Below are 27,173 nucleotides of genomic sequence, written 5' to 3'. Positions count from 1 at the left end.
AAATTTAAAGCATTGAAATATGTTTATATATATATATATATATATATATATATATATATATATATATATATATATATATATATATATATATATAATATATGTAATACAAAAATTATAAATACTTTTGTATTAATAAAACCATTAAAACTCTTTCGGTTTCATAAAATGTCTTCGTTAAAGGGTAAGTGTAGAGATATTCTATTTTGGGAATTCAAGGCTGAAATACCATTGAATTATAATTAGATTTATATTTCAAGGGAGAAGTTATTTTTAGAATCTTGTCCCTCTTTCACTTCCATATTAGGAAGCATTATATGATTTTTCCATAATGCGTAGAGTTACAAAGTATGTACGACTGGAACCTAATTACATCAATCTCTGTAAGTATTTAATGCGAGACCGAAGGTTTTCGCATTAAATACTTACAGAGATTGAACCATCCGGAGATTTGTCCACATCCGGAACCATCCGGAGATTTGTCCGCACCCCCTCCCTTGTGGAGTGGGGATGTGAACAGTTATAACCATCAGCCTAACTTTAAATAAATCTCTTTATATCGTATTATGGCTTTTTACTGCATTATTAAAGCTGAATACAACAATTATAACAGGGATGTAGCCCTGTTGTTATATATATATATATATATATATATATATATATATATATATATATATATATATATATATATATATATATATATATATATATATATATATATATATATATATATATGATTAATATAAATTTTTCATTCCATATTTTAATCATTGGTTTATTTCGATTCAGCTGAATTGCATACATTTGTATCGTTATGCATTAATTTGAGTTATCGTTATGCAAATTATGTTGTAAGTTTTTCATCAGTTTGCCAATTAGTCACCATGATCAATATCTGTCTTGCTTCAAGGTTGTTTACAAGAGAGGTTTTTCATAATGGTTTTCTGTAAATAAAATTTATTGAAAAGTTTTTAGATTCTATGGCATAAAGACTTATTTATAGTGTGAATATAAATAATTATTGTAGAAAATAACAATTTAAAATTTTAAATGTCAAACGGCATTTTGTTTGAAAACAAAAAGTTATTCCGTAACATTAAGAAATAGAAAACATTAAGAAATATTCCGCATCTCTCATTAATCACTTCTTTGAAAATTAAAGTTCTTTCCTCTCGCTATTTTTTAATTATAGCGTTCTAATTAAATAAAGGTAAGTCAACAAAAAAGTTTAAGAATTTTACTGCTAAACTAAAGCTCAATGGCGCGATGGACCAATGTGCCCATCGCAGTTTTCTTGACCTTGCGCTCTGGAGTGATGGAGCACATGTTCTAGATAATGTTGGTTAGTCGAACTTGGAACATCCGATGTTTAGTCCCCAAGCATATTTGGTACTCTTTTTATCTACACACTGAAGGCATGAAAAGCAGAGTGAACTTTGCCCGATCGCGGGATAGAACCCGAGACCTATAGCACGGACGCGCTACCATTCAGCTGACGGTCTATTGATCAGACAACAAAAAATTTATGTTGAAGCTTAAACAAACAAGTGTTAAAAAGTTAGATGGATATGATTATTTGAACTTATACTATTCAGGGGTCTATTTAGAAGAAATTTGCGTCCGTTAACGGACCCTTCACAAAATATCTTTTCATAAAAACGGACCCTTCACAAAATATTTTAACTTAAAAACGGACCCTTAACAAAATGATTTTTCTTTTAATCGGACCCTTCACAAATTTGTTTATCTTCATTATTATTTTGTTAATCGAATAAATCCTTTCCAGGGCCGAAAACAAGAAAGATGGATGTAAACGAATTAAGTTTTGTCTTCGGCAGATGATTCTTCCATTATTCGTCCGAAATTAATATTCTGCGTTCAGCAGTATAGGCTAAATACCAAATATTTGTATGTTGCATCTCTAATTTAGAAGCAGCGATTGTTGTTTATTTTTTAAAATTTAATTTTTTTAATTATAATTTTTTTAATTATAATTTTACAGTGTTGAACACAATCTTGTATGACTTGACAATTTAAAAACTCATTGAAAAAGTTTTTTTTGTTGCAATAACGGACCCTATTTGCATAAATTCATAAAAGCGGACCCTGGTTGAAAGAATGTGGGTAATTATTTCACTATTTCACGAAAAACGGACCTTTCACAAAATGTCTGGACAGACCCCTGTCATTATAATCCTCATGCACGGGATATTTTTATTTATAATCCTCATGCACGGGAATTGTACAGCTAACGAAAAACAATTTCAGATATTTTCATACATCCTCAAATAATAATGGATTCTTTGCAATTACATTGACAGTTTCATCGTTTTCTGGCATAAAACTGAAATAGTAACAGTAAAATAGTGAACAGTGATAATCGTAACAAATATTTGGACTGTTTTTACGGGAAAGGTGGAAAATATATTAAATTTTTTTTTTTTGAGAGCGAAATATTAAACAATATTATTCTGGTATATTTTTACAAAAAATTAACAATAATAATGATAACAGCTGGAAAATTTATTAAAACTTGACATTGACACTCAATGTAATTTAATTAAATTAGTAATAAAAAAATTTTTGTTTTGAAAAATATTAAAAATCTAGCACAAATTTAATTTACCCCATCTTCTTCTTTGATTATCGTTTCCGGCGTGCATTTTAACCCTTCCTTGCACGGACATCCAAAAAGGTTTTTCTCACCATATTTTGTCTTCGCTGGTTCCATTATACAGTGGTCACCTTAAAAATCAATAAAAGGAACGTGAATTTTACAGTTCATTAATAAACTACAAGAAAAGTAATGACAATTTTAAAAAAAATCATGTCCATTTCTAGCCTCATAAAAATAATTTATTTCCGTTATTTATTTAAGTGCCAGACAAACCATGAACAATATTTTCCTCCCAGCTGAGATATTATCGAGTTTTCTTAAAAAAAAAAAAACATTTCTTTGTTCCCCTTACTCGGTGGCCATCTTGAAAGATTAGCAAACGAAATGTGTATTTCATGAGTTCATTAAAGAAATAACATCCCACTTGTTCTATTTAACAGTGGTTACCTTGAAAGTTACGAAAAAGAAGCTTGCACTTTGAATTTCATAAAAAAAAACTATAATAAAAGCACTGAGGGTGAAATATATTTTAGTCCACTTCTTGTCTGACAAGAAAATGTTCCTTCTACGTATTTATTTGAATGTCAGGCAAACCAGTTATATGTTTCACAAACTAGAATCATTATTAGTACATTCGAACAACAACTTTTTTCGCTGATAAAATTACTTTTTGTAGCAAATGTTATATTCATAAGAAAATCTTCCCTCCTTGTTGATTTGTTTCTTTCCCTCCCCGTCTCTTCTCTACTATTTGTTGACTTATCTCTCTTATTTACCTTTCTCTATTTGCCTTTCTTTTTCGTTATTTAAACTTGTTCTCTAAATGATAGAATCAATCTTCCGAAATGCTTAGCTTAGAGATTTTTTATAGTGGCTTATTTAAAAAGCTCAATTTTAAATACTTTGTACATAAAAAAAATCCGACATATAGGAAAAGAAAGTAAGAATGTAAAAAAAAAAAAAGGATGAAATGGATATTTTCTTCGTTTTTATTCATTTATTTTCAAATATTTCATGAGTTGTCATTTTATCGTTTTGTTATTATGTAAACTAGAAACTAACATCAGATGACGTTCATTTAGTTATAAAAATTATAAAAATGGACAATGAAAGCATTTTCCTTCTATTATGAGAAAAATAAAAACACTGACAACCCTTCAATAATTTCTTTTTTGTCGTAAAAACTACAGGCATTAATCCTGAACACCCTGCATCCTGACACCCTTGGATTAATTTAATTATACTGTAAGGAAAACTATAAATATGAACACTGGTTACCCGTCATTTCATTGAAGTATTCACTACGTTAGGAAAACTGTTAACATGAACACTTGTTACCTTTCATTCATTTTATTATAATATTCACTATTTAACAAATACTATTAACATGAACACTGGAAACCCTCCATTTACTTTTTATATTGAATCTACAAACACATACACTTTCTTTTGAAATAAAAACTACAAATATGAGCACTCGTAATCCTTCGTTTATAGACTATGTAAACTAGCATTAACACTGAGCATTGCCTTCGTTGTTATTTACTTTTCGTATTTTATGAACACTAGAAACCCTCCACTTACTTTTTATATTAAATCTGCAAACACACACACTTTCTTTTGGAATAACAACTACAAATATGAGCACTAGTTATCCTTCCTTTATAGACTAGGTTAACTATCATGAACACTGAGCATTGCCTTCGCTGTTATTTACTTTTCGTATTTTATGAACACTAGAAACCCTCCACTTACTTTTTATATTAAATCTGCAAACACATACACTTTCTTTTGGAATAACAACTACAAATATGAGCACTCGTAATCCTTCGTTTATGGACTATGTAAACTAGCATTAACACTGAGCATTGCCTTCGTTGTTATTTACTTTTCGTATTTTATGAACACTAGAAACCCTCCACTTACTTTTTATATTAAATCTGCAAACACATGCACTTTCTTTTGGAATAAAAGCTACAAATATGAGCACTCGTTATCCTTCCTTTATAGACTAGGTTAACTATCATGAACACTGAAGATTGCCTTAGTTGTTATTTATTTTTTGTATTTTAGTATGAAATTTGCAAACTGATTACCGTTTACTCTGTAAAAACTGTGGTGTGTTACCAATACGAATTTGGTGTTGAAAAACTCTAAAAATTAAGTGAATGATTGCTTTATTTCAAATTAATAGCGTATCGAGCGTTTATACACTTCTTGAAAGACGTAGCTGAATCTCAATATCAATAATTGATAAAGCTTAAACTAAAATGAAAAGTTTTTATTTCATTCATGGTTGGCAATCGACCGCAAGATGCATTGTTGTAGTTTTCGATTGCTCCGAGTAATTTTTGAGAAATAAATATAAATTGTGACGTTATTTGTGATAGAAGCGATAAAATCGATGACTTTACAAATAATGAGTTAGTTTACGTAACTATTAACATTATTTCTGAAGACATAAACTCTTTTAATTTTCGAGGATTTCGGACATCGAAGCTTAATTAGGTCAGGTCAGTACCAACGGTAGAGCAACATCATAATTGATAATTTGTCAAGTAATTTCAATATTCTTCTCGGATATAGTTGATAAGCGTTAATAAGTTATTCTTGGTCTATTAAATTCCAAATAAGTTTCATTACTTTTCACTGATTGATCAAAAGTTCTGATTGACGTCGATTATTTGCCAAGTAAATTCAATTTTAATGTAGGATTGATTTGACATACTACTCATGTAAACTGCTAAACAGGACGTCTAAGTTTTTAGTTATATAATAAAGGTAATTAAGATCTCTTAAGATTTACATAAATCTGTTAATGGTATTGAATAATTTTGTAATATTTAGCTACCATTCACTTCAGTTTTTTTAGGTAAGCCTTTCTCGAATTCATATTAATAATTTCGTAATCTTATAGAAATGGAAACTTAGTTACGAAGTTTTAGTTAGTTTTTTTGATCTTTTCTAAAATGGCTGTTAAAATTGTAAGCATACACACGGTACTATAGTTTTATATATATATATATATATATATATATATATATATATATATATATATATATATATATATATATATATATATATATATGAAAGGGTAGCAGTCATGGTGAGTGTTGTTAGGTCACGCAGATAGCAGTTGGAAGGCAAAAAATATTTTATTAGCTTCACATAGTATATTCAAGACATTTTCAAGCAAAGGCGGAGCTCAAATTCGCACTCAAAAACTGTGTGCTTAAGTTTTTATCTTAGGGAAAGTAGCAAAGGAATTTCCCTCTATTTTATTATATTTGAGGGGAAAAGGGAAATCCCAAGGATTACTATTGGTTTATGAAAGAGATCGAGCGTTTCCCACACAGAGCAAAGGGAAATATGTCCTGCTCTTAAGTAAATGCATAGTTGAGCCAAAAATAGATTTAAGAACAGGATGTGGCTTTTAAAAGTGTGAGAAAGAATTTCGAATAGAATAAGAGTTGTTTTATAGCAAAGAAACTAACATAAAAAGATTAATAGAAGCTTTTTATGTTCATATATATATATATATATATATATATATATATATATATATATATATATATATATATATATATATATATATATATATATATATATATATATATATATATATATATATATATATAGTAGTAGTAGTAGTAAAAATAAATTTGGGATTGGTTTTCTATCCTATTTCGCAACAGAAATAGGAATAATTTTAATAATTTTGCTACCTACAAACAACTACGCTAAAATGTCCCGAACTAATACTACTAGCAGTGGTTTGTGCGATAAAATGGTTGCCAGAGACATTTTATGTTATTACTAAAATTTAATATGTAATAAACTTTGAAAATATAGTGGATATCTCTTGAAAATAGTTAAAATTTAAATCAAAGTACTTCAGTGCGGAAAAAGCCTCGGGTCACTCCTAGACGGTAAAAAAAAAACTTAAGTGCATATTTTTTAATACCAATTAAGTTGCTAGTATAGGAAGAAAGTGTGAATATTTTAATGAAGCTGTGCTGGTCATATTGGTTATGATTAAAGTTTATTTGTTGCACAAGATAGTTCTGAAAGCTCATTCAGCTAGTTGCCAAAGTTGGCTGGTATTAATTATTATGTTATTTTTTCAAAATACAATTTACCAGCATCCTGTTTCAAAAAAATATATATTTACATAAGCGAAAATGAAACTTTCCAAAGTATTTTATAGCAATTCCATTACTTTTTATATAATTTTTATTCTCCGAAGAATATTATAATGCGGCGTTTGATATTTTTCAGCCAAGAGGGCTCTCCTGCGACTTTACTATATTGATTTTAATCTGTGTCGTTTTCTGGTATATATGCTGTCCCAAAGGTGTCATTGGCGCATGGAAGTATGGAAGGATATTTACAGCAGTTTGCGGAGTTAAGGCTTTAGGGATAATTTCCGCTGAATTGTCAGAGGAAATAACAGAGGAGCATTAAGGCGAATTTATTACCAATAAAGTTGTTTATCATCTCTTTAAATCGGAGACAACTGTATGGATTTATATATTTAGAACCAGCTAATGTGTCATTTTGCTATTTTTACACTTCAAATCTGCGATCCGTTTTACCCTTTTTACTGTATAGAATCTAATTTAAAGCGTAAAGCTGACAAAATATTTTGATTAAGAAGAGGCAGAGTATAAATGAACAGAACAGAGTTTAATAAATAAGCGCATTACAAATATCCCCCCCCCTAATTTGTAAAAATAATACTTATTAAAAATCAATCAAAGACAATGTGCTCTCAAATGATTGGTAATGTTAGATTATTTTTGAATGACTGTATGGATGTGGTCGAAGCTTTTTGATTTTAGACCAAACTTAATTTATTGTAAGCTAAAGCAAACTAAAAATGTTGTGGTTTATTGTAAACCCTTTTTTTTTGCAAGTAAAAAACTTGTTTTTATATTTTGAAATAATATATTATAAATAAAAACTTGTTTGTATATTATGAAATATTTCGGATTTTTCTTTTGGATCTGGAACATTTTTCCACAACACTCGGTTATCCAACAACTCAATTGCATGACTTCGTTTACACGATAATTCATTTGTCTTCCTACTGGGGCGTTTGCTCATCAGATACTTAGTCTGGACGGTACGTTGGCCAGACAATTTCATTCGATTGACAACTCTTTTGTTCGACAGTCTGTTTGTCCGATAAAAAAAATATGGAAAATTCTAACTGATTGATAGATATAGTTGAACGGATTAACCATTAATTTTTCAACAATACTAATTATGTAGTCTACACTCTTTAGTGCAATTTTCCTTTTAGCCGTATTTTTATATCACTGGCGCAATGTTATTTTAACGCCTATTAGACCTTTCGCCCTGGACTGTTGATTTTATTATAGCAACCGATTATTCTTATCTCATCGCCTATTAAATTTGAATCCTCATGAAATTCTTTTGAATAAAGAGAAAACAATGCGCCCCTCAGATTCTTATTCCAAGTTACAGTCAAATTGGTAGTAGTATATTGAATAAGTCTTATAAGCAACCGAGATCAATATTCTAAAAACGATAACGAAATATAACAAAAAACTATACTCATTTCTTTTACATGAAAGCCCGGTTGGTCAAACATTGGGATTAAATTGTCGGGAAAATGTGCATGTTGTTAAAATAAATTGTCAAGTATTTGGGCAGTCAGATAACCGAATGTCGGGCAAATTAGCTGACCCGTTTTCTATCCCTCTTCATACGCGGCTCAACTAATAGTTTTTGCGTCATCATATGATTTTTTAAAGTGAAATCTTCTTTTTTCATGTTTGCGCTCAATTATTTTAATAGAAATATATCGTCTGAAGTGCAGACGACTCAAACCAGAGTATTCGTGTACTAATCCACGACTAATCTTACTTTGCGTATATTGCTAATAAAGATGCTATTAGAGAGAGTAAGAATTTTAAGTTATCCTATACGTTCGCGTATGTATCTTCTGAAGTAACTGACCAATCGAAATTTGAAGGAACTATCTCGAACATGTGCGTTTAGTTCCGGACAAACTTAAACAATCGGGATATTACGTGAGAATGCATTTCAAGTTCAATCTAAGTTAAAAAGTGAAAAAATAAAGTAAACTGTTCATAATTAAAGAGTAAAGGTCGTACATGACATTGTCTTTCAGAATTATTATGTCCTTCAGAATTGACATCGTCAACCGGAATTATTTCTGAACCCTATCGAGCTTTCTCTCCTTTTTCAGTTCAAATATGATTCACGCTCATCACCGGTGATAAAACGAAGTGAAATCAAACTCTAAAAAATCTAAATATTTTAAGAAATCACTATGTTTATACAGGTTTTCTTGTCATAAATCGGCATCTTGGTGTAACAAAATGGACATAAATCGTTCTATAAAAGAGTTTGAAGTACCATTTTGTATCTACGTTCGAAATTTTCTGTCCACTCTCGTATATTCGAGGGGAAAAAACCAATTACAAGTTTTTCACCCATATTGAGAATTTTTATTTTTATATTATCACATTTTATATTAGTATGTAAAATCTAATACAAACTTATATCTATAAAATGAAAGGACACACTATAGGTATATCAATAAATTGAAAGAATACACCATAGATATATCTGTAAAATGGGAGAATAAACTAAAGGCCAAAATGGGAGAATATATCATAGAGATAATATATATTATACATACAGGAGATGTGAGATACTATAAAATCGGAAAATATAATTTTATTTTTATATTCTCACATTTTATATCAGCATGTAATATTTAATATGAAAGGAAAAAACAAACCACGCAATAACCAAAACCATAAAACCACAAAACATTCACAACCATACTTTGTTAAATAAATAAATTTTTCATATTTAAGTATAAAAATAAAATGCACACTCTAACAAAATAAAAATACAATCTGTCAATAATTTAAGCTAAATGTTCAGAGTGGAGCTAAAAGACTTTTCTTTAATCGTTCCAATCACAGCTTGAAATCTCCAAAAGAGAGTTTCACTTTATTAAAATAAATTGAATTTACACAGAATTTCAAGATAATTAATCTAACTTAGTTTTTTTTCTTTCTTTCTTTAATGCTCATTGGAAGAAAAAAAATCAAGAAGCTTCGATGAAAGTTTAGATTTTTTTTTTCCTTCTTCTCCTCAAGTATTTTATCAATTCTAATATTTAAATACTCAAATTACCCAGTTATGCAAATTACGAAAGGAAATGAGATTTTAAAGAAAAAAAAAAAAGTAACCAGGGAGAGAAAAAACGAAACACTACCCCAAATAACTTTCTTGCATTTGTTTTTTTTTTTTTCCTCTTCAAATCTTTGGCTAAAAGAAAAACGAAATAATAACATAATGAAAACGAAAGTGGAAATTCGCATGAAGATTTGCATATAAATTGTTTAAGGTTGCGAATGAGTTTTTATTCTATATATAGAAGCGAGTTCTCGCTTTGCACTGCGATAGCTAAGCTTAGCGTTACGTTCAAAAAATTGAATAGGATTGTCTGAAAATAATTCGTTTATCTTTGTTTATTTGCTGAATATATATAATGCCATGTTTTAAAATTGAAATTGAGAGTAATTACTCAATAATAGATAAGCTTATTTACTCTAATGATATAGATATTGAAATGATGCGTCGTGAGCAAAATTAATGGCACTTATTTATTTTACTCCTGCCCCCCAAGAATAAATTACTTTAAATATCTTTTACTTCTGATGTATTTAAGTATCTATCAATTATTTTGGAGTATATATAGGATATGCAATGAAACTGCTAGCAGCGACACCTACCAAGGTTTTATACAAATCAATCTCAGAAAAAGGAAATCTCACCTATTATTTAAAATTCAATTTAAGTATTATTAAATAAAATCAAAACATTTAAAAAAATGTCTTTTTTTTCTTCTAATTTATACAGTTTAATGCAGGTTTGCATATAATATGGTTATTTAAAAACCTTATCATCTGGTTATATAGGATAAGAATACAACAACAAAAAATTCAAAAGGCTAAAAATTAAAATTTAGACTGTTATAAATACTTCAGAAATGGTGCTCTCTTCAAAATTTTTTATCTACAAAGCCTACTTATAATGTCCTTATTGGGATTACATATTTTCTAACTTTAAAAATTTCTTTAATTTTATTAATTTATTTTTTATCATTATTAATAATATTATAATTAAGTCAAATCAATTCTTATTTTTTATCACATTTTATAAAAAGCGAATATAAATATTTTTTTATTCTTTTCTTAAAAATCAATGCAATGCTAATTTATACTTTAAGGACCGGGATAGCCTGATTGGTAAGACGTTGGGCTCGTGTTCAAGAGGACATGAGTTCGAATCCCGATGGCAGAATAAACCCCGTGTATTACCTGATGCACGTCGAATCTATCGAGGTTCCAAAGTCCTCCAAGTTCCCATAACAAATCAATACCTCTGGTGGTACTGAATTGGAGATTGATCGTTCTCTGGTCCAGGTAAAAACTTACAGTTTGTGATGAATTAATGGAGTATGATTGGGTCCTCCCTGTAAAACGAGTTGCAACATGTGTGTAGCTGAAGTCGTATTCTTGATCATAGATGGCGCCACTGAAATAAACAAGAAACGCACCTTCTACCTTTAAAATTTTGAGGCAGACTTGCTGGTATTGGCAATTGGCATAAGTAACAACAACAACTTTTTAATTCAATGCAAGTGTATAACTCATTAATTCAGTGTTACGACAAATCGAATATCAAAATCTCCTTTTAGCTTTATTTTTCATTAAGCTAAGCTTCTCAGGCCACAAAAAAGTATTAGTTGCTGGATTATATTAAATTCTAACCGCGTTTCTGGTGCTGAGGTTGTAGCCAGATTATTTAAATTTAATACTAATAACGCAGGGTTTGCTATAGTTTTAGTAATATTATCTATTGATAACTTGCCAAATTTTAGATATCTTCCCATACTAATAAGCATCTGTTAGCAGCTGTGCATTCACTGAAAATTTAAACTTCTTAACATATTAGGACAAGGGGTTTTTGGATGTCTGAAGGCCTCTCAGCCCGACTGTTAGAAAGTTTCATAAAATTTTTATATGAAATCGATGCCTTAAAAGAAAATGTCTCCATTTCTGTAGAAGAGATGGCTTAATATTTTATTTTGCTGATATATGTTTTTAATTTTTGAATGTGTCCATATTTCTTTCTTTGTTCTTTGTTTGATAGTATCTGAGCAGTTTCCCTGTGTTGTGGAATAACGACAATGTAAAAGAATTTTTCATTATGCCAATCTGCCATGACACTACCTTTACGTCCCGCGGCTTAAAATTCATGTGGTAGGGGAGAGTGGGGTCAATTGTAACATTTTTTACTTAACTATTTTTAACTAACAAAAAATCCAATATATTATTAGTATTAATTGACAGACGAGTAAAGTAGACTATCCTCTACTAGAAAAACAAATAAATACCCTATTTTAAATGTTATTATATTAGTTATTAACAATTTTTGACAGTCGTGCACTTGTTACAATTGTCCCCACTTACGGGGTCAATTGTAACAGTTCATAAATTCAACTAAAACATAGTTAATTATACATATTATCATAGTTGTGATATATTTTTTATTGATCAAAATAGTAGTGATATTTTAGGAGTAAAAATAATAATGAGCAGAGACCAAATGGGTTAAACTTTTAACTTTAAGGAGTGAAAAATTTTAATTTATGCTGCGAAAGGTGACAAATGAAATAATACACATGCAACATAATATAAATGATCTAGGAAACTATTGGTGATTCTTAAAGAGTTAAGTAATGGTTTGTAAACATAAGATTATTTATTTTCAGCTGTTACAATCGTCCCTTTACTTATTGTTAGAATAGTCCCCAAGTCGCTATTTCAGCTTAATTTGTTAAAAACAATGCTTGTTAATTAACAAAACTAATCTTTTTGTTTTTGAAATGTTAATTAAGGTGTCCACTTACATATTCGGTTAATAATTTTTATATGTTTAAACAAAATTACTTTGTTACAATATAATATTCTAACACCAAAAAAAAAATACTTACGTACCGTGAAAATATCTTTTGTGATGTAACTCTTTCAAAAGTACATAAAAATGGTTGCCAGCAGGGGTGTACATGTAGATTTATTAAATACACCTTGTGCGCCACCTAGGAGCCAAATCTAGAACCCAACACTCGAAATTTTTGCTCTGTTACAATCGTACCCTGTTACAATTGACCCCACTCTCCCCTATCTATTATTGTTTTTTTAACAATAAGCCATCGGGAGATATCAGCAAATGGATAAACAGGATTTGCTTTATCGTTAGAGTGTGGGGGAATTTACCAAATTGGTATTTTCCTTCTATTATGGCCTCCACACGCTCCTTACTTCAACCATATTATATTATATTATGTAACTCATCGATATAGGTAAAAAATGTATTACACCATTGAGAAAATGTAACACTAATGTCGAAAAATATCTGTCGTATCAAATTTATTTCTACCGTGGTCAAATCAAAAACGTGAAAGAGCATGTTTTTAGAACAAAAATCATTTTATGTACATTTGTGATTGAAATGTTTTGTAGTCTTTTTAAAATATGGACGGAATTATAATTCTCCCTTTACCTAAGGGTCAGAACTTTGTACCCTGAAAAAAAATTGGTCAAAACTGAGGGAATATGGTAAAATTTACTGTGTTTCTCGCTATAAGGGAACACCAAAAAGATAGGTAATTTTTACCGTAGCGCTTCGGTATTGACAATGAAATATGATTTTATGTGTTTACCTAAAATGCCTTTACCATACAGTATAGTAACTTCACCATTTTTTTCTGCATACATTTTGTAACGTCTGTTGTGAACAATACATGATAAACAGATGAATTTATAGCATTATTTCTATACCTGTAATATTACTTAATATGCAGGCTTCTTTTATCTTATTAGTTTTTTTTTAATCATTTCTAGAAACGTATTAGTAAAAATTTTAGACTTAAACTTTTCAGCTTATTGCTTTATGATAAGAATATACAGTATTTTTTTCATTATTGTGATGATATTTTTCCATCGAACAATTTCAAAAATGGTTATGGGGCTGATAGCTCTAGCATTCACAAAATATAATATTAAATTGCACTTAAAATCTATTTCTTGCATTTTTTTCTTCGTAATAATCTGAATAACTTTATATTTGAAAAAGAAAACCAATAAATAAAAACCTTTAAATCCATAAATATAAGACTAATAAATATAAACCTTTTCAGGAACAATTTTTTTCTAAATGCGTTATTTACTTTGAGAAAACAATTATAAACATTTAAATTTTATTGTGATAAGACGAGCTTTCCTTGAATTTACCCGAAAAGCAAAAAATGTTTCCAAATCTCCAATAACGTAATTCGAATTGCGCATGCAACTAACATTGAATCCGAGTGACTTAAGCGAAAATAAATATCTTTGCTCCTCTCCAATTTCGTTATTCTACTCGAGATTTTAAGGTTGCTGAAATTTTGCTTGTTTTTTTCCTCTATTCTATATATATATATATATATATATATATATATATATATATATAAAACTGCCATTATTATTTAAGTTTTAATTGTATTAAAAGACTTTCTAATAAAATAATTTAAGCTGTTCACAAAGTATCTATATATATATTTCTCTTACACGGCGACAAAAAAAAGCCTGATTTCAACTCCCCGAATGGCAACGCTAGAAAATCGACCAATGATTGCCGCTAAAAATGTCACATGCCAAATCTAGCTGAGATGGCTCAACATATAGCGTTTTTAAAAACGGAAACAGAAATAACCTTAAGTTAGGCAGAAGAGAGTAGTCTTTGTCGATAGATCTCTATTTCAGTATTTTGTAGAAAGCGCTTTTTTTCACAAATTTATATATAACGAATTTATTTGACGATTTTTGATTTATATCACGAATTTATTTGTTTTATTATTGTTATTAGTTATTCATTGAAAAATGAGTCTAAGTCGTGCTGTTACGCTTTAAGATATTATACTATAGCACATTTCTAATAGGTTTAACGAATTACATGTCATTTATTTCAATTCAAATTTATTTTAATGACTTAGTATTTACTAAAAAGATGTAATTATTTTTTAAAAAAAAAGTTGTTGTATGGATTTGAATGATTGTTTTGAATTCTCAGAATTTTGTGTATTTGCAATATACCTAAGTTAGAAGCGAGCTTGGTTTGCGTAGCAAACCATATAAGATTGCATAGCAATTTTCGGGGGTTGGCGAGCGTTAGCGAGCATGGGGTACAGCCCACTAGTTTTGTATATTTTCAATAAATGTTGACAAGAACTAAGTACAGAAACATACAATTCAGAAATACAACTTAATACTTAACACGAAGCTTTCAGAACCGTGTTACGACGAATGAAATGACTTATTAAAATATTTTAATTATAAGCATATATTAATTATATAATCCAAAAACAATTATTCTAATAGGTAATGAGGTTTAAGAAATCATTCAACAAGATAAGCAGCTTTAAAATAATAATAATAAATAGGATACATAGGTGATGTTCATTTAGTAAATGTAATAGTTTAATATTTACGGATGTGATTGTTTATAATTTCGTGCAGCGAAGTATTTTAACAACTGAGTACCACATTTTCTTTAAAAAACTAGAAAAAATTTAAAAAAAAAATTATAATGCACATCTCTCCATTTTAAAAACAATCTTTTAAGTTGTTTTACAGTACGATTAATAAAAATATAATCCATTGATGTTTGACAAAATATTCAAAATTTTCTGGACTTCTGCCCAGAGTATATAAATTGACATTAATATTTAAAAATTTACACCTTTTCTTTTGAACTTAACTTTATTTACGTATTACAAAAGACAACATTTTTCAATGAGACTTGACTTAAAAATAGAATAAAAATAGAAATTAGGCCTGTATCTATTCATTATTTATTATAGAATATATTTGATCCCCGTATGAATTTTACCATTTGATTTTGGGATATTAGCATTCATTTTACTTACTCACTTCCACAATTTTTCTTGTATCAGATTATTTACATGGTTTTTAAGGAAAGGAGAAATTATTTAGCAGGTGATAAATTTAAGCATACTTTCGTACAACGGTAACTACACTCTCGACTTCTCCAAATATCAGAACTATTGTGTAAAATGTTATGCATTAAAAATTCTTTTCAAATATTTTCCATATTTAGAAACTACTGTAATCAGTACAAATTTATGTGACACATAAAATATTGAATCTTCTAACTTCAACCACGTTTTCCTCAAAACTCAGCTTTATATTTAAACCGAAATTTTTATCATATCTAATTACAGTTTCATATAAGATACGTGAAATGTAAGTGAACTCTAACTGAATTCTTTATAATGAAAGAGACATTTTTTGAAATATTTATATATCAACTATTTAGGGGAGTGTCGGGTACCGCCACCCACTGTCAATTTCATATGTATAGAATATTTTTTCAAGTCGATGGGCCATCGGACATTAATTGTTATATTAAAAAAAAGATTATTTTCAAAGTCTCAAGTATTTATGCAGCTGGTAACATGGTAAACAATAGTTTTGAAAATATGTTGACTACAGTAGTCATGAAATTAAGAAAAATTGGTTGAATGTTTCGATTAAACTTCATTTTAATACTAAAAAAAAATTTTTTTCTATGCAGACAGCATTAAAGTATGTAGTCTTAAGTTTAATTTGCGCAAAGAAAGAAGTTCATATGTGAAAAATTGTCCGAGTAATTACAAATTTACAAAAAAATTGGATTTCGGGTAGCCCCGCTCACATGAATGTCGGGTATCACAGCCCAATTTTATTTCGTCGCTAAATGTACGGTTGCAAAGATTATTATTTTATTGCTTTAAATTTGAATGTTATATGCATTTTTAACAACAAATATTGTTGTTATTAAATGATTGTTATAAAATGATAGATTTCACTAAAAGTATATAAATATGTAATAAATGAAATAATTTTGTGATAAAAATGATAAATGAGGTTTATCTATTGTCAATACATTGGTCATTTTCATTTACACCTGAAAAAACAGTCAAAAAATAAAATTTTTGTATCTGGGCGGGGCTACCCGACACATTTTGAAAAGTGCTGAAAAGCATGTTTTTTTTAAATTTATATATATTTATTTATAATAAATTTATATATATTTATTATAAATTTATTATAAATAAATATAATTTATTATAATTTATTATAAATTTATATTTATATATAAATTTATATATATTTATTTATTTATATATAAGTGGGCGGGGCTACCCGACTCTCTCCTATAAACTTCAAAAGTTCATTTTCTGTGCAAAAAACGAACTAAAGAGACTGTATAATTAGAAAGAATAGGAAAGAAAATCGGTTGATATTCGTTTCTTAGATTTTGAGGAAGCTGGTTATAAAACAAAATTTCGAGTACATTACACGGGACTTAAATTTGCATTAAACAAACATTATTTTAGTACTTACCTTCATCTCCTAATGTATGACAGAAACCTCTTATGAAAGACATAAAAACGCAGCACTCCCCCTCCTCACAAGCATCGTTACTTATGCAAGACTTCATGGAATAAGCACACTAAAAAAACACAAATGTTATTAAGTTATAAAAGTTAAAATAAATTATAAAGAGAATTTGAATATTTTTTTTTTCATTTCCGACTTACAGACATTCATATATTAAGTCCTATAACTTTATTGTTTAAATTGAAAAAAATGCTTTATTTTATTCAAATGGCATAAAAGCAAAATAAAGTACCAGTACTATAAATTAGAAATGCATTTATCTTCAAAAAATTTTAAAAGCATTGCAAAAAGCATATTGATAACACAGAAGAACATTTTTTTGCCTTTTTTTCTGCTGCATGAGATTTTTTTTATCACCAGGTCTTAGTTACCTTATTAAAGTACCCATACTATAAATTAACCGTACGATAAGTACCGTACAATACCGTAAAGTACCGTACTATAAATTATTAAAGTACCCGTACTATAAGTTACAAATGTATTTTATCTTAAAATTTTTTTAAAAGCATTGCAAAAAGCATATTGATGACACAGGGGAACATTTTTTTTCTTTTTTTCTGCTGCATGAGATTTTTTTTTATCACCAGGTCTTAGTTACTTTATTCTCGCTGATTTCAAATCTGCAATCTGTTTCTCTCTCGAAGTGACAGTTCTTTTATTGACGTTTGTAGTGTAGTTCTCGTCGAAAAATTCGACGTTTAAGTTTAAAAACGTTAAATATTACAGATTGCTCTCATGTTCAATAAACTTCTAAGAGAATTAGGACATATCGTCAGGATTAAAATTGAATAGGAACCTATGCCCGGAATTGTCGTTTTACGGAGCTAGAGGTACCTTCTGATTATGAACTATTTATCGTGTCCTTCTGAATATGTCATAATAGGGAAACACCCCTAGCCACGTACAACGTCATTTCTGGTCATAGGCTTCTATGTAATTTTTAGTAATAGGTTCCTATGTAATCCTGGTGATGTGCCTTAATTTCTCTAGAAGTTTGCAAAATATATGCGATCCCATGTTTTTTTTCTCTCATTCATTTCGACTAAAAAATAAACTGGAAAAATCATTGTAATAAAAATCTGTAGCTTTAGGAGCAAAATTAATTTCAGTTTTGAAATTCCCTCACCTAAATTAGGCAAGATCAAGTATTTGTATAAATGCAACAAAAAAAAATTTTCCCAGTGTAATTATTTACACAATTTAATACAATGCAAGAGAATAATTGTTGTGAACAATAAAGAATAAATTTAATTTTAAAACTTCTTCAATCTAGTTTTGATTCCTACTTTCGAGAAAAGATAATTATTAAGATAGAAAATTCGATGACTGCTGTAAAGATTTGCACAAGATTCTAGGATTTTTTTATATTTCTCCACTAGTTATACGAAGAAAATTTAACGAATGGAACATACATAACAAAATTTAATACAATTGATTGTTATTCATTTAAAATAATGGAGTTATTTAAGACGTATAGATTATTTGCAGTTTTTAACTCAATCAATTATTGAAACTTTTTCAACTGTATTTAGTCTGATAATTCTTGTAGGTGTTTTTAGCTTAACATAGTTAATAAACAAAATATGTATTCTTTATAGTGAGCTTAATACTAACTTTTCAAAAATTTACCAACTTCCAATTTTTTTTATTTAAAAGCATTATCATAGTTATTTTTAAATTTTCTTAAACTTTATGCTGAGTAAAATATGTATGTCATATGTTTTCAAAATTAATACTTTTTGTTGCATTACAAACACCAATAAAGTTATGTAGGAATCCTTAAACTTTAAACATTGAGCTATGCTGACTCAAGAGATAGAGCTTTCGCCTTCCAATGAGGTGAACCGGGTTCGAGTTCCATCAATGGCTGGCTAATACGAATTCGCATCCGGCTTGCACTCACCACAGTACTGGCGTAAAAATATCCTCAGTGGTAGACGGATCATGGGTAAGAGTCCTCTGGCCGTTAGGCTAACCGTTAGAGGTTTCCGTGTTCTTCCTCTCTATGTGACGCAAATGTGGGCTAGTTCCGTCAATAAGTCCTCCACGAAGGTAAATATCTCCCGATACTTGATCCAGGAGTTCCCTTGTTTTCTGGATTGGGTTCGAAATTACAAGACTACTGAGTTGATTATTAGTAGTCGCAAACCCAAAATTGAATCGGCTATTCAACGGCTGTTTTAAAATAAAATAAAATGGTGATTTCAGTTTTTCTTCAAATTTTTCTCAATTCTTCATTGTTCCGAGAATTTTTATATGATGCTTCATCTGTTTTTGTTCTTTTTTTTAAACATTAAACTTTCTTAGGGTACCTAAGTTAGATCAAACTTTTATTTTTTTTGAACAAAATTTGGGTCGCCCTTCGTACGACGGTTATAAAATAAAATATAATCTTCAAATATTGTTTTCTTCGAAACATATGCTCCATTTTCCTACTTTTACAATGTTATCTATATCGATTTCTTACTCTGCTGTGAGAAATATTTTATTTTATTTGTATATAAATTATAATTCCATTATTGCAATTTTTACTAAACAAAGCATATTTTTTCTTCATAGATACTAGCTTTCATAGATACCAAAATGATTTTTCTACCCTGTTTCAAAGCCCCTTTGAAAATGGAACGAATATTCGCGCTATTTCTTGTAGTTGTCATATCCGCGCACAGTGAGCTAGCATCCAAGGTTTCAAGGTCAAAATTAGTATTCCGATAAAATTTGTTTCAAAATTTGGAGGTTTTTATGTGCAGGTAAATTGAATTCATAGTTGAAATTTTGAAATACACTAAAAATACCCAAAAAAACAAAATGGTTGCTGAAATATGGCGAGCAAGAGTAAAAAATATAGTAATGAAAATATGATAATTTTCATAATTTTATATTAAAAATGAAAAGCAAATTATATTTCCGAAGTAATATTACAAAATAACGCGAGAACTTGAAAGAAAAACGTAATTTTTGTTTTTCGGTACATTTAGTCCACCTTTGCAATACAGGCAAAATGGGGCAGGTTTTTTCGAAAGAAGACAACGAAAAAAAGTTTAGCTAATTACCTCGCGGAACTTTTTGGAACTAAGTTTCGAAAGTCATTCAAGCTGCATCATAGCTGCAAAATGTCAAATGATAAGATATAAACTATAAGTTTGTCAAGACTATTAACTAATCCAACAAATTGAAAAATTGTACTATAATTTCAGACTAATTACTCTGACAAAAATGTTACAGTGAGTTGAAATTCCTATATATATTTCTGAAGTAAAAATTTACAAGTTACATATAAAAAAATCTTCTTTAACATATTTTTCATTATATTGTACTCTCGTCGGTCCAAAAATTAAATTATAATGTTTGGAATGACTATGAATACTTAATTTGGGCTATATTAAAACTGCCTACACATATTTTAGTTGAAAATTTAATTTTTGACTTTTGGCCAAAGATCACGGTCTTCTGGCCCACAGTGCCGCTCCTGAGCTGAAAATAAGACGGAAAAAAGGAAAAGCTTGTCGCAAAACCATTTCATTTGTAGTTGGCCATCGTGAAAAAAAATTAGTTTTTTCTATTCTTAATTTTAAATTATTAATCACTATTGATTTTTTCTCGTTGAAAGAATGGTCCTATATATTTAATAACTGTAAGTAAGATCTTGAAGTTATGGATATTTTAATTTTCCCTACAAGTAACTATGACAAAAAGAATTTTCATACCAGTCTTTACTCATTTTCGTTTTAATATTTATGAGCTTTTAACCATAACCTGAGTCTCATTACATATTATAAAACTATTTTAAAAGAAAATTTTTAAAAAATAATTAAATACATTTTTATTATTAAAACTCTCAAAAAGTCTGAAATTACTTGAAAATTCTGTAACTGCATGGAGAAAAAATCACGAACCTTTCGAATTTCAAATCATTTCAGATTGATTTCCCCTTTATCTTATCATTAAACGGTTAAATGCATCTTAAAATATTTATAATAGTAAAAGAAAACTTACTGCAAAACACAGTCCGAAAATCAAAATACCATTTAAAATTTGCATCTCGAAAGTTTATGCACGTGAGCTGAATGTTTAAACTACTAAAGCTGAAAACTATTTCCTGTATATTATAAAATATGCTTGGTATATAAATCAGTTGAAATAAAGGGTTAAGAACACAAAAAACTGCACCTGATTTTTTTTAAAGTGATAAATTTGTGGGAATAAAAGCTATGCTATCTCTAGGTAACAGATGGAGAAGGATATATGTCTATTATTTATAAGAATGTACGTTTCATTTGAAAAACTTTCTTTAGATAAATTCTTGACTGCAATGCATTTACTGAAAGTTAGCTAATTTTTCAAAACTTATCCTCTAAGAACTTTTTAAGTTTTTAAATTTTGTTATTTTTCATGATATTTTATGATGTTTTAAAAATTAATTCGTATTTTTTACATATGAAAGAAATTTAAGGGACGAATAATGGTATAATTCTAAAATTTTTCTAATTTATCGTATTTTTCGAATTTTTTGAGCAATTTTTCTTTTTCTATTTAAATCTAAAAAAATATTTTAATTATCTTAAATCTTAGGACAAAAATAAAATTAATATCAAACATAAGCGACCGGAAACTCTTTCGCTGAAAGCATGATGGATAATAATTTATACTTTCGTGAAATTAGTATCGTAATACATGATTTTTGCGTTAAAGATATAATAACATTCATACAGTGTTTCAGAAATACCCAAATCTCACAAAAAATTCTTCTAATTTTTTTTACAAATAAAAATTTTTTTAAAAATGTTTCTAATATAATTCTATATTTCTAATATATCTCCTTAAATTGAAAAGTGCAGAGCGTGATTTTAAATAAAGGGGTGAAGTTTTCAGTTGTCACCTCGCAGTTGGTGCCCTAATGTTTAGGGGCGAGTAAATAATCGAGTTTGTCTCTAATATAACAGAGTTTTACTCTAGTGTAACGGAATTTGACTTAGGAACAACAGAGTTTGACACAAGTGCTTCAACTGACAGATGACATTTCTGGTGTTTAACTTTTCTTACTTTAATGACTTCCAATGATGTGTGGATGATATTGAAATAATTCAGACCTTTTGAAAACCTTTATTTAAGTTAATTACTTTGTAAAAAATGTATATTTCCGTTTCTCAATTTCTACAGTCTTTTATGGGTTTCAACACCAAAAAGTTCCATACCTTTGTTAACATTTCAAAAACTGCTAAAATTTCTCGAGAAAATAGCGGAGAGTAAAATTTTTAATCTTACTAGATACATTTGAAATGAAATTTCATGTCCGGTTTTACATTATTTGTTTCCGAAACGAATGTATTTTATGGTTAATAAAGCGCAAAAATTGCCGAGATTGAATTCTCTAAAATGATCCTTCACAAAGTGACAATTTAAAATTAAATGTTTATCCAATATCTTCGTATTTTTAATCATAGCTTTACTGTCGTTATTAAATATTAAACGTCATAATTTAGTTATTAATAATTATAGCTAAACTTGTTACTACTATTATTATTATTATGTCTAGTTTTTTATAATGATTAAAAGCTGTTGTTGTTGTTTCTAATGCGATTTGCCACACGGGCAAGCCTGCTTGGTGAAACAGGGCAAATTTAAGGCAGAGTGTGCGTTTCTTGTTTTTCAGTGGCGCCATCTATGGCCAAGAATTCGACTTCTGCCACACCATACGTCGCACCCGTTTATAGGGCGGACTCATTCATGCATCCATTCATTCATCCTCAGATCGTAATTTTGTCCTGAATCAGAGAACGATCGATCTCCAATCCAGTACCCCCAGAGGTATTGATTTGTTTTGGGAACATGGAGGACTTTTGCGACTCGATAGATTTAGCGTGCATCAGTCACTTTACACGGGGAGTCTTCGGCCGGCGGGGTTCGAACTCTCGGACATGGGTCCAGCTCCCTACCGACCAGGCTATCCCGGCCCTATTAAAAAAAGAAGAAAAAAAAGATTAAAAAATTAAATACACAATTGTAGAAATTTTGTACATGCTTATAGATTAAATTATTCATCTCATTTCCTTTATTTTATATTATAAAAACTAAAATTCTTGTGAATTTATAGTTTGTGCGATTCCAAGGAATACGTTTCATTTTTGTCATCATTTAAACCAACCACTTTTTTATAGAATTAAAAAAAAGTAAAATTTTAATCAATCTGAATTTTTAAAAGTGAAAAAAATATTTAAATATGCTGCAAGAAATTAAAAATCTTTTTCTTAGCATTTTCTTTTCAATTATGTTGACTACAAAGAAGCTACATTGCTCTAATAAAAAAGTATGGTAAAAACTACAAGAATAGGGTAAAGTTTATGATGTTTCTGGCTCTATGGGATCACTGTAAAGGTCGGTAATTTTTACCTAAGTGCTATTGTAATGATTTTTGTGAAGTGAATCTTTAAATTTGGCTTTATAACAAATGAAAATATTAATTAAATTTCGTAATTGTATTAAGAAACCTTAAAGAGTAGCCAAAAACAATTTCTTCGATTAAATTTACACTTAATTTTTTTTATTTTTTTTACTGATTGTGTGGTGATAAGAACTCTAATTTTAAAAACCTAAATTTTCGGTAAAGCATTACCACATGAACGAAAAAATTACCAAGTAAATGGTTTAAATACCGAATATATCGGTTTAATTAAACAGAATTGTTTTCTTTTTTAATTTTTTTTTCTTTACCAGAAATGCTATTACAATGCAATTTTGCAACTTTATCAGAATTTTTTTCTGTGTATTCTTCAATAATAAAAACGTTTTTAATAATGAACTAAAAATTTTATGCAGAGGAAAATATGAGTAATTTAATTTCCTATTTTTGCTAAACCCTACACAATCTACTTATGGACTTGAGTCTACTCAGTAGGTACGGGAAAGAATTTTACAGCTTTTCTCTGGAAGTTGCATTTCTAAACTTTATCGAACTCAAAGCTCTTACAAATCCTCACCAATTGACTTAAAATTAAAAATGAATGCTTAAAATTAGATTTTTAACAGAAGCAAATATTCGACTTTATCGCATAATTTTTCAGTTGCAAAAATTTTTTAAGAGGAGATTTATTACTTGTTAGGTCGTATACTCATCAAATTCCTCCTAGGATTTAGCTACTGTTTTATTTTGTATCACTCTGAAAAAATTAATTTTTACTATTCATTATACTTTCTACAGAATTTTGGTTTATTCTATTGTTTTAAGGGGGGGGGACTACAACATGCTTATCCTTATTATTTGATTTTTAATACTTTAATTCTAATCAATTATTAACTCGATTTTTTACTTGTCTCCAGTCCAAATGAACTTTCCATTTACCTGTTATTTAATTCTGTTACTACCAATTATGTTGTTACCTGTATATTTACCGGTCTTTAAAACCGCAATCATAAATAATGCGTGGATTTTAATTGTAGCGTATAGTTACAACTTAATTACAAACCAATAAGCCTTACATAATATCGTTTCTACCATTTTCTTCTCGTGGGCCTACATTCATATGAATCAAGACATTTCAACTAGATAAGGATTAAGCGATACTAATCGATTTCTTCGAATCGATCAGGGATCCTTTTTCAACTGGGAATATTTGATCGCAAAATATCCCCAATCTGTTCGCGAGGAAAGGGAAGGAATTCCTTTGGCGTCCGCTTCTGTGAATTTCCACACGAGAAACAGAGAGCAACCGATCTTTATCGTGCACCACGTAAGCCCATCTATCACTAGAAAAGGGTGGAATGGCTAGGGCGTCATTTGTTGCCGCCCCTGCACCCCGTCACAATGTGAAGTGCCCCATACTCTTGACTGTTATCTCTAGGCACAGGGCTATTAAGGAAATTACGGTAATCGAAGCAAAAGGTTATAGTGTTGGTGATGTCGTTGGTGAGGACCACGTGGAAGGTACTTTGGAATGAGCTAGTTTTGATTTATTTATATTAAGGTTTTTGGTGGTTTTGATACGATACCTAAAGAGGATAAATGCTGCTGACACTAATGATATGGCGGCGGACAATGCGCCACGAAAGAGGGCTATTTAATCGGATGTTTTTTTTGTTTTGTTTTCTATTTTGGGAGGTAAAAGTAATTTATAGTGGCTATCCTATTTAGAATGTAGATTTGGAATGTCGCTCGTAACATTCGAGATTTGATTTTCGTTCGAAAATCGATATTTGATTTTCGTTTTGATTTGCATACTGGTGTTGCACAACAACTGAAATTTTAAAAGAAGGAACGTCGACATGAATATTTTATTATCAATTTAAATAAGTGCATCATGAAAATCCGATCTGAAAAAAAAAGTAATTGAACATTTGTTCAATACTATTGAAAGGGAATTTCAATACTTTATTTTTTTTTCTCTAGGATTTACACAAATGTGTCCCAAACCTACTAGGCAATATTTTTCGCTTTGTAACTATTGTTTAGTGAGAAATGTTTTAAATGAGAAATGTTTTTTTAAAAAAATGCTCTGAACCAGGGCAATTACACAATTTTCCTCACACGTGATACATCCAAATAAATATTTTAGACAAAAAAAAAAGACTCAAAATGCATCTGAACTTTAAAATATCTTTGTACCAAATGTGAAAAGATAAAAAAAAGCTATGGTTAGCTATTAGAAACTATGGTTTCTGATTGTCTCGCAAGTATTATACAAAGAATAAAAGAATATGACAATATCCTTTCACCATGAGGAAATACCCGACCGAATCTGCATGTTATCTTAAAATCCAAAGCGAAGAGAACTGAGTGCAAATCATGGGTGCAAGTCTTCCGTCCACAGGACGGATTTCCGTCTTTCGAAAATGTCCGCGGACCGAAGTCAGACGGAAACAAGACTGACTCGAAGACGGAAATCGGAATTTTCTTCTTTCTGTCCTTAAAAATATTTTTTAGGTGTACGTTATTGGTTTACTTTCTTATGTCCTGTTGTTATTTTATCAAAAGACAGATGAATAAATATTTTTTGTACAGTATTTAAACTTGATGTATTATGGTAAAGCTTTCTTAGATAGTTTGCATACGTCGAGGGGGTATTGTGTATGTTAGGTATTTCAGTCAAAAAATTTTCAGTCTTGGCCTTTTTTCCAACTTGCACCCATGGTGCAAATAAAACATCGTTAATTTCTGTTATTAGTCATTACTAGCGGTACAAAAAAAAGATATCACACTGAATATCTCCTTTTTAATGATCTGATTTTTACATATTAAATGTCTACTTATATATGCTAATATTACTTAAGTTACGAAATCTGATTCAAAACCTTACTTTTCTGAATAAACATATATTTCTCAAATTGCATATTTGAACTTCAGACCTTTAAAATACAAGGACTAGAAGCAATCTGAAAATTTTAACCTTATAGTTTACACTGATTATCATAAATTAAGGAAAAACTCTCCCAAATATAAGCCAATCCCGAAGAAATTTGAATATGTCATTAAATAAAAGTTGCTAAGTAAAACTGCAATATGTAAATTAATGGCTATGTAATGAAATGACGTCATCCGCAATGAGTATAAAAATTGCATTTTTGATCGCTAATCTGCGAATTTCGCTGTGTTTCTGAAATTAAAAATTTGAGATAGCCAATTTGTTACAATGATCTCTAGGTAACATTTGTCCGAAGAACTGTGCTGGAAATCTACTGGATGACTAGAGGTATGACAAAGTTAGATAAAGATGGCCAGATGGCTAAGTGGGAATCTTTCTGTGGTTTATAGACTTAGGAAACATATTCTAACCTCAATTTTGGCGTTCAGGAGGATCAACCAAGGGCAGTCAAATGCTACGAAGAGATTACCGATACTTATCATTATCACTAAGGAATAGAACAGCAACTCCCAGGGAGTAACTAAACATGAAAGGTTTTCGTGGATTCCCTCTCCATGTGACACAAATGCTGGTCAATTCCAGCAAAATTTCACCCAATGCATGATCCAGGAGTTCCCTCGTTTT

The 27,173-nt window shown here is 29.4% G+C and overlaps 2 protein-coding genes across 6 annotated transcripts in view; one reads left to right on the top strand and one right to left on the bottom strand.

The window, feature by feature from the left end:
- The window catches only part of LOC122271814 (voltage-dependent calcium channel subunit alpha-2/delta-3), a 485,956-nt gene that overhangs the window by 62,591 nt on the left and 396,192 nt on the right, over window positions 1-27,173 (top strand). The gene's annotated exons all lie outside the window — the stretch shown is intronic.
- On the bottom strand, window positions 745-21,434 carry LOC107442142 (U9-ctenitoxin-Pr1a). The gene is made up of 4 exons (XM_016055617.5): window positions 21,190-21,434; window positions 17,137-17,245; window positions 2,624-2,742; window positions 745-941 (listed from the first exon to the last, which is right to left on the bottom strand). The coding sequence occupies exons 1-4, from the start codon at window positions 21,232-21,234 to the stop codon at window positions 903-905; spliced, it is 312 nt and encodes a 103-aa protein (XP_015911103.3). The 5' UTR covers window positions 21,235-21,434; the 3' UTR covers window positions 745-902.

Source organism: Parasteatoda tepidariorum, chromosome 7 (assembly GCF_982258835.1).
Source record: "Parasteatoda tepidariorum strain Cologne lab strain chromosome 7, Ptep-v5.0, whole genome shotgun sequence".
Lineage (NCBI taxonomy): Eukaryota > Metazoa > Arthropoda > Arachnida > Araneae > Theridiidae > Parasteatoda > Parasteatoda tepidariorum.
The sequence above is the reverse complement of the archived record's forward strand: the minus strand, read 5'-3'. Positions and strand labels throughout refer to the sequence as shown.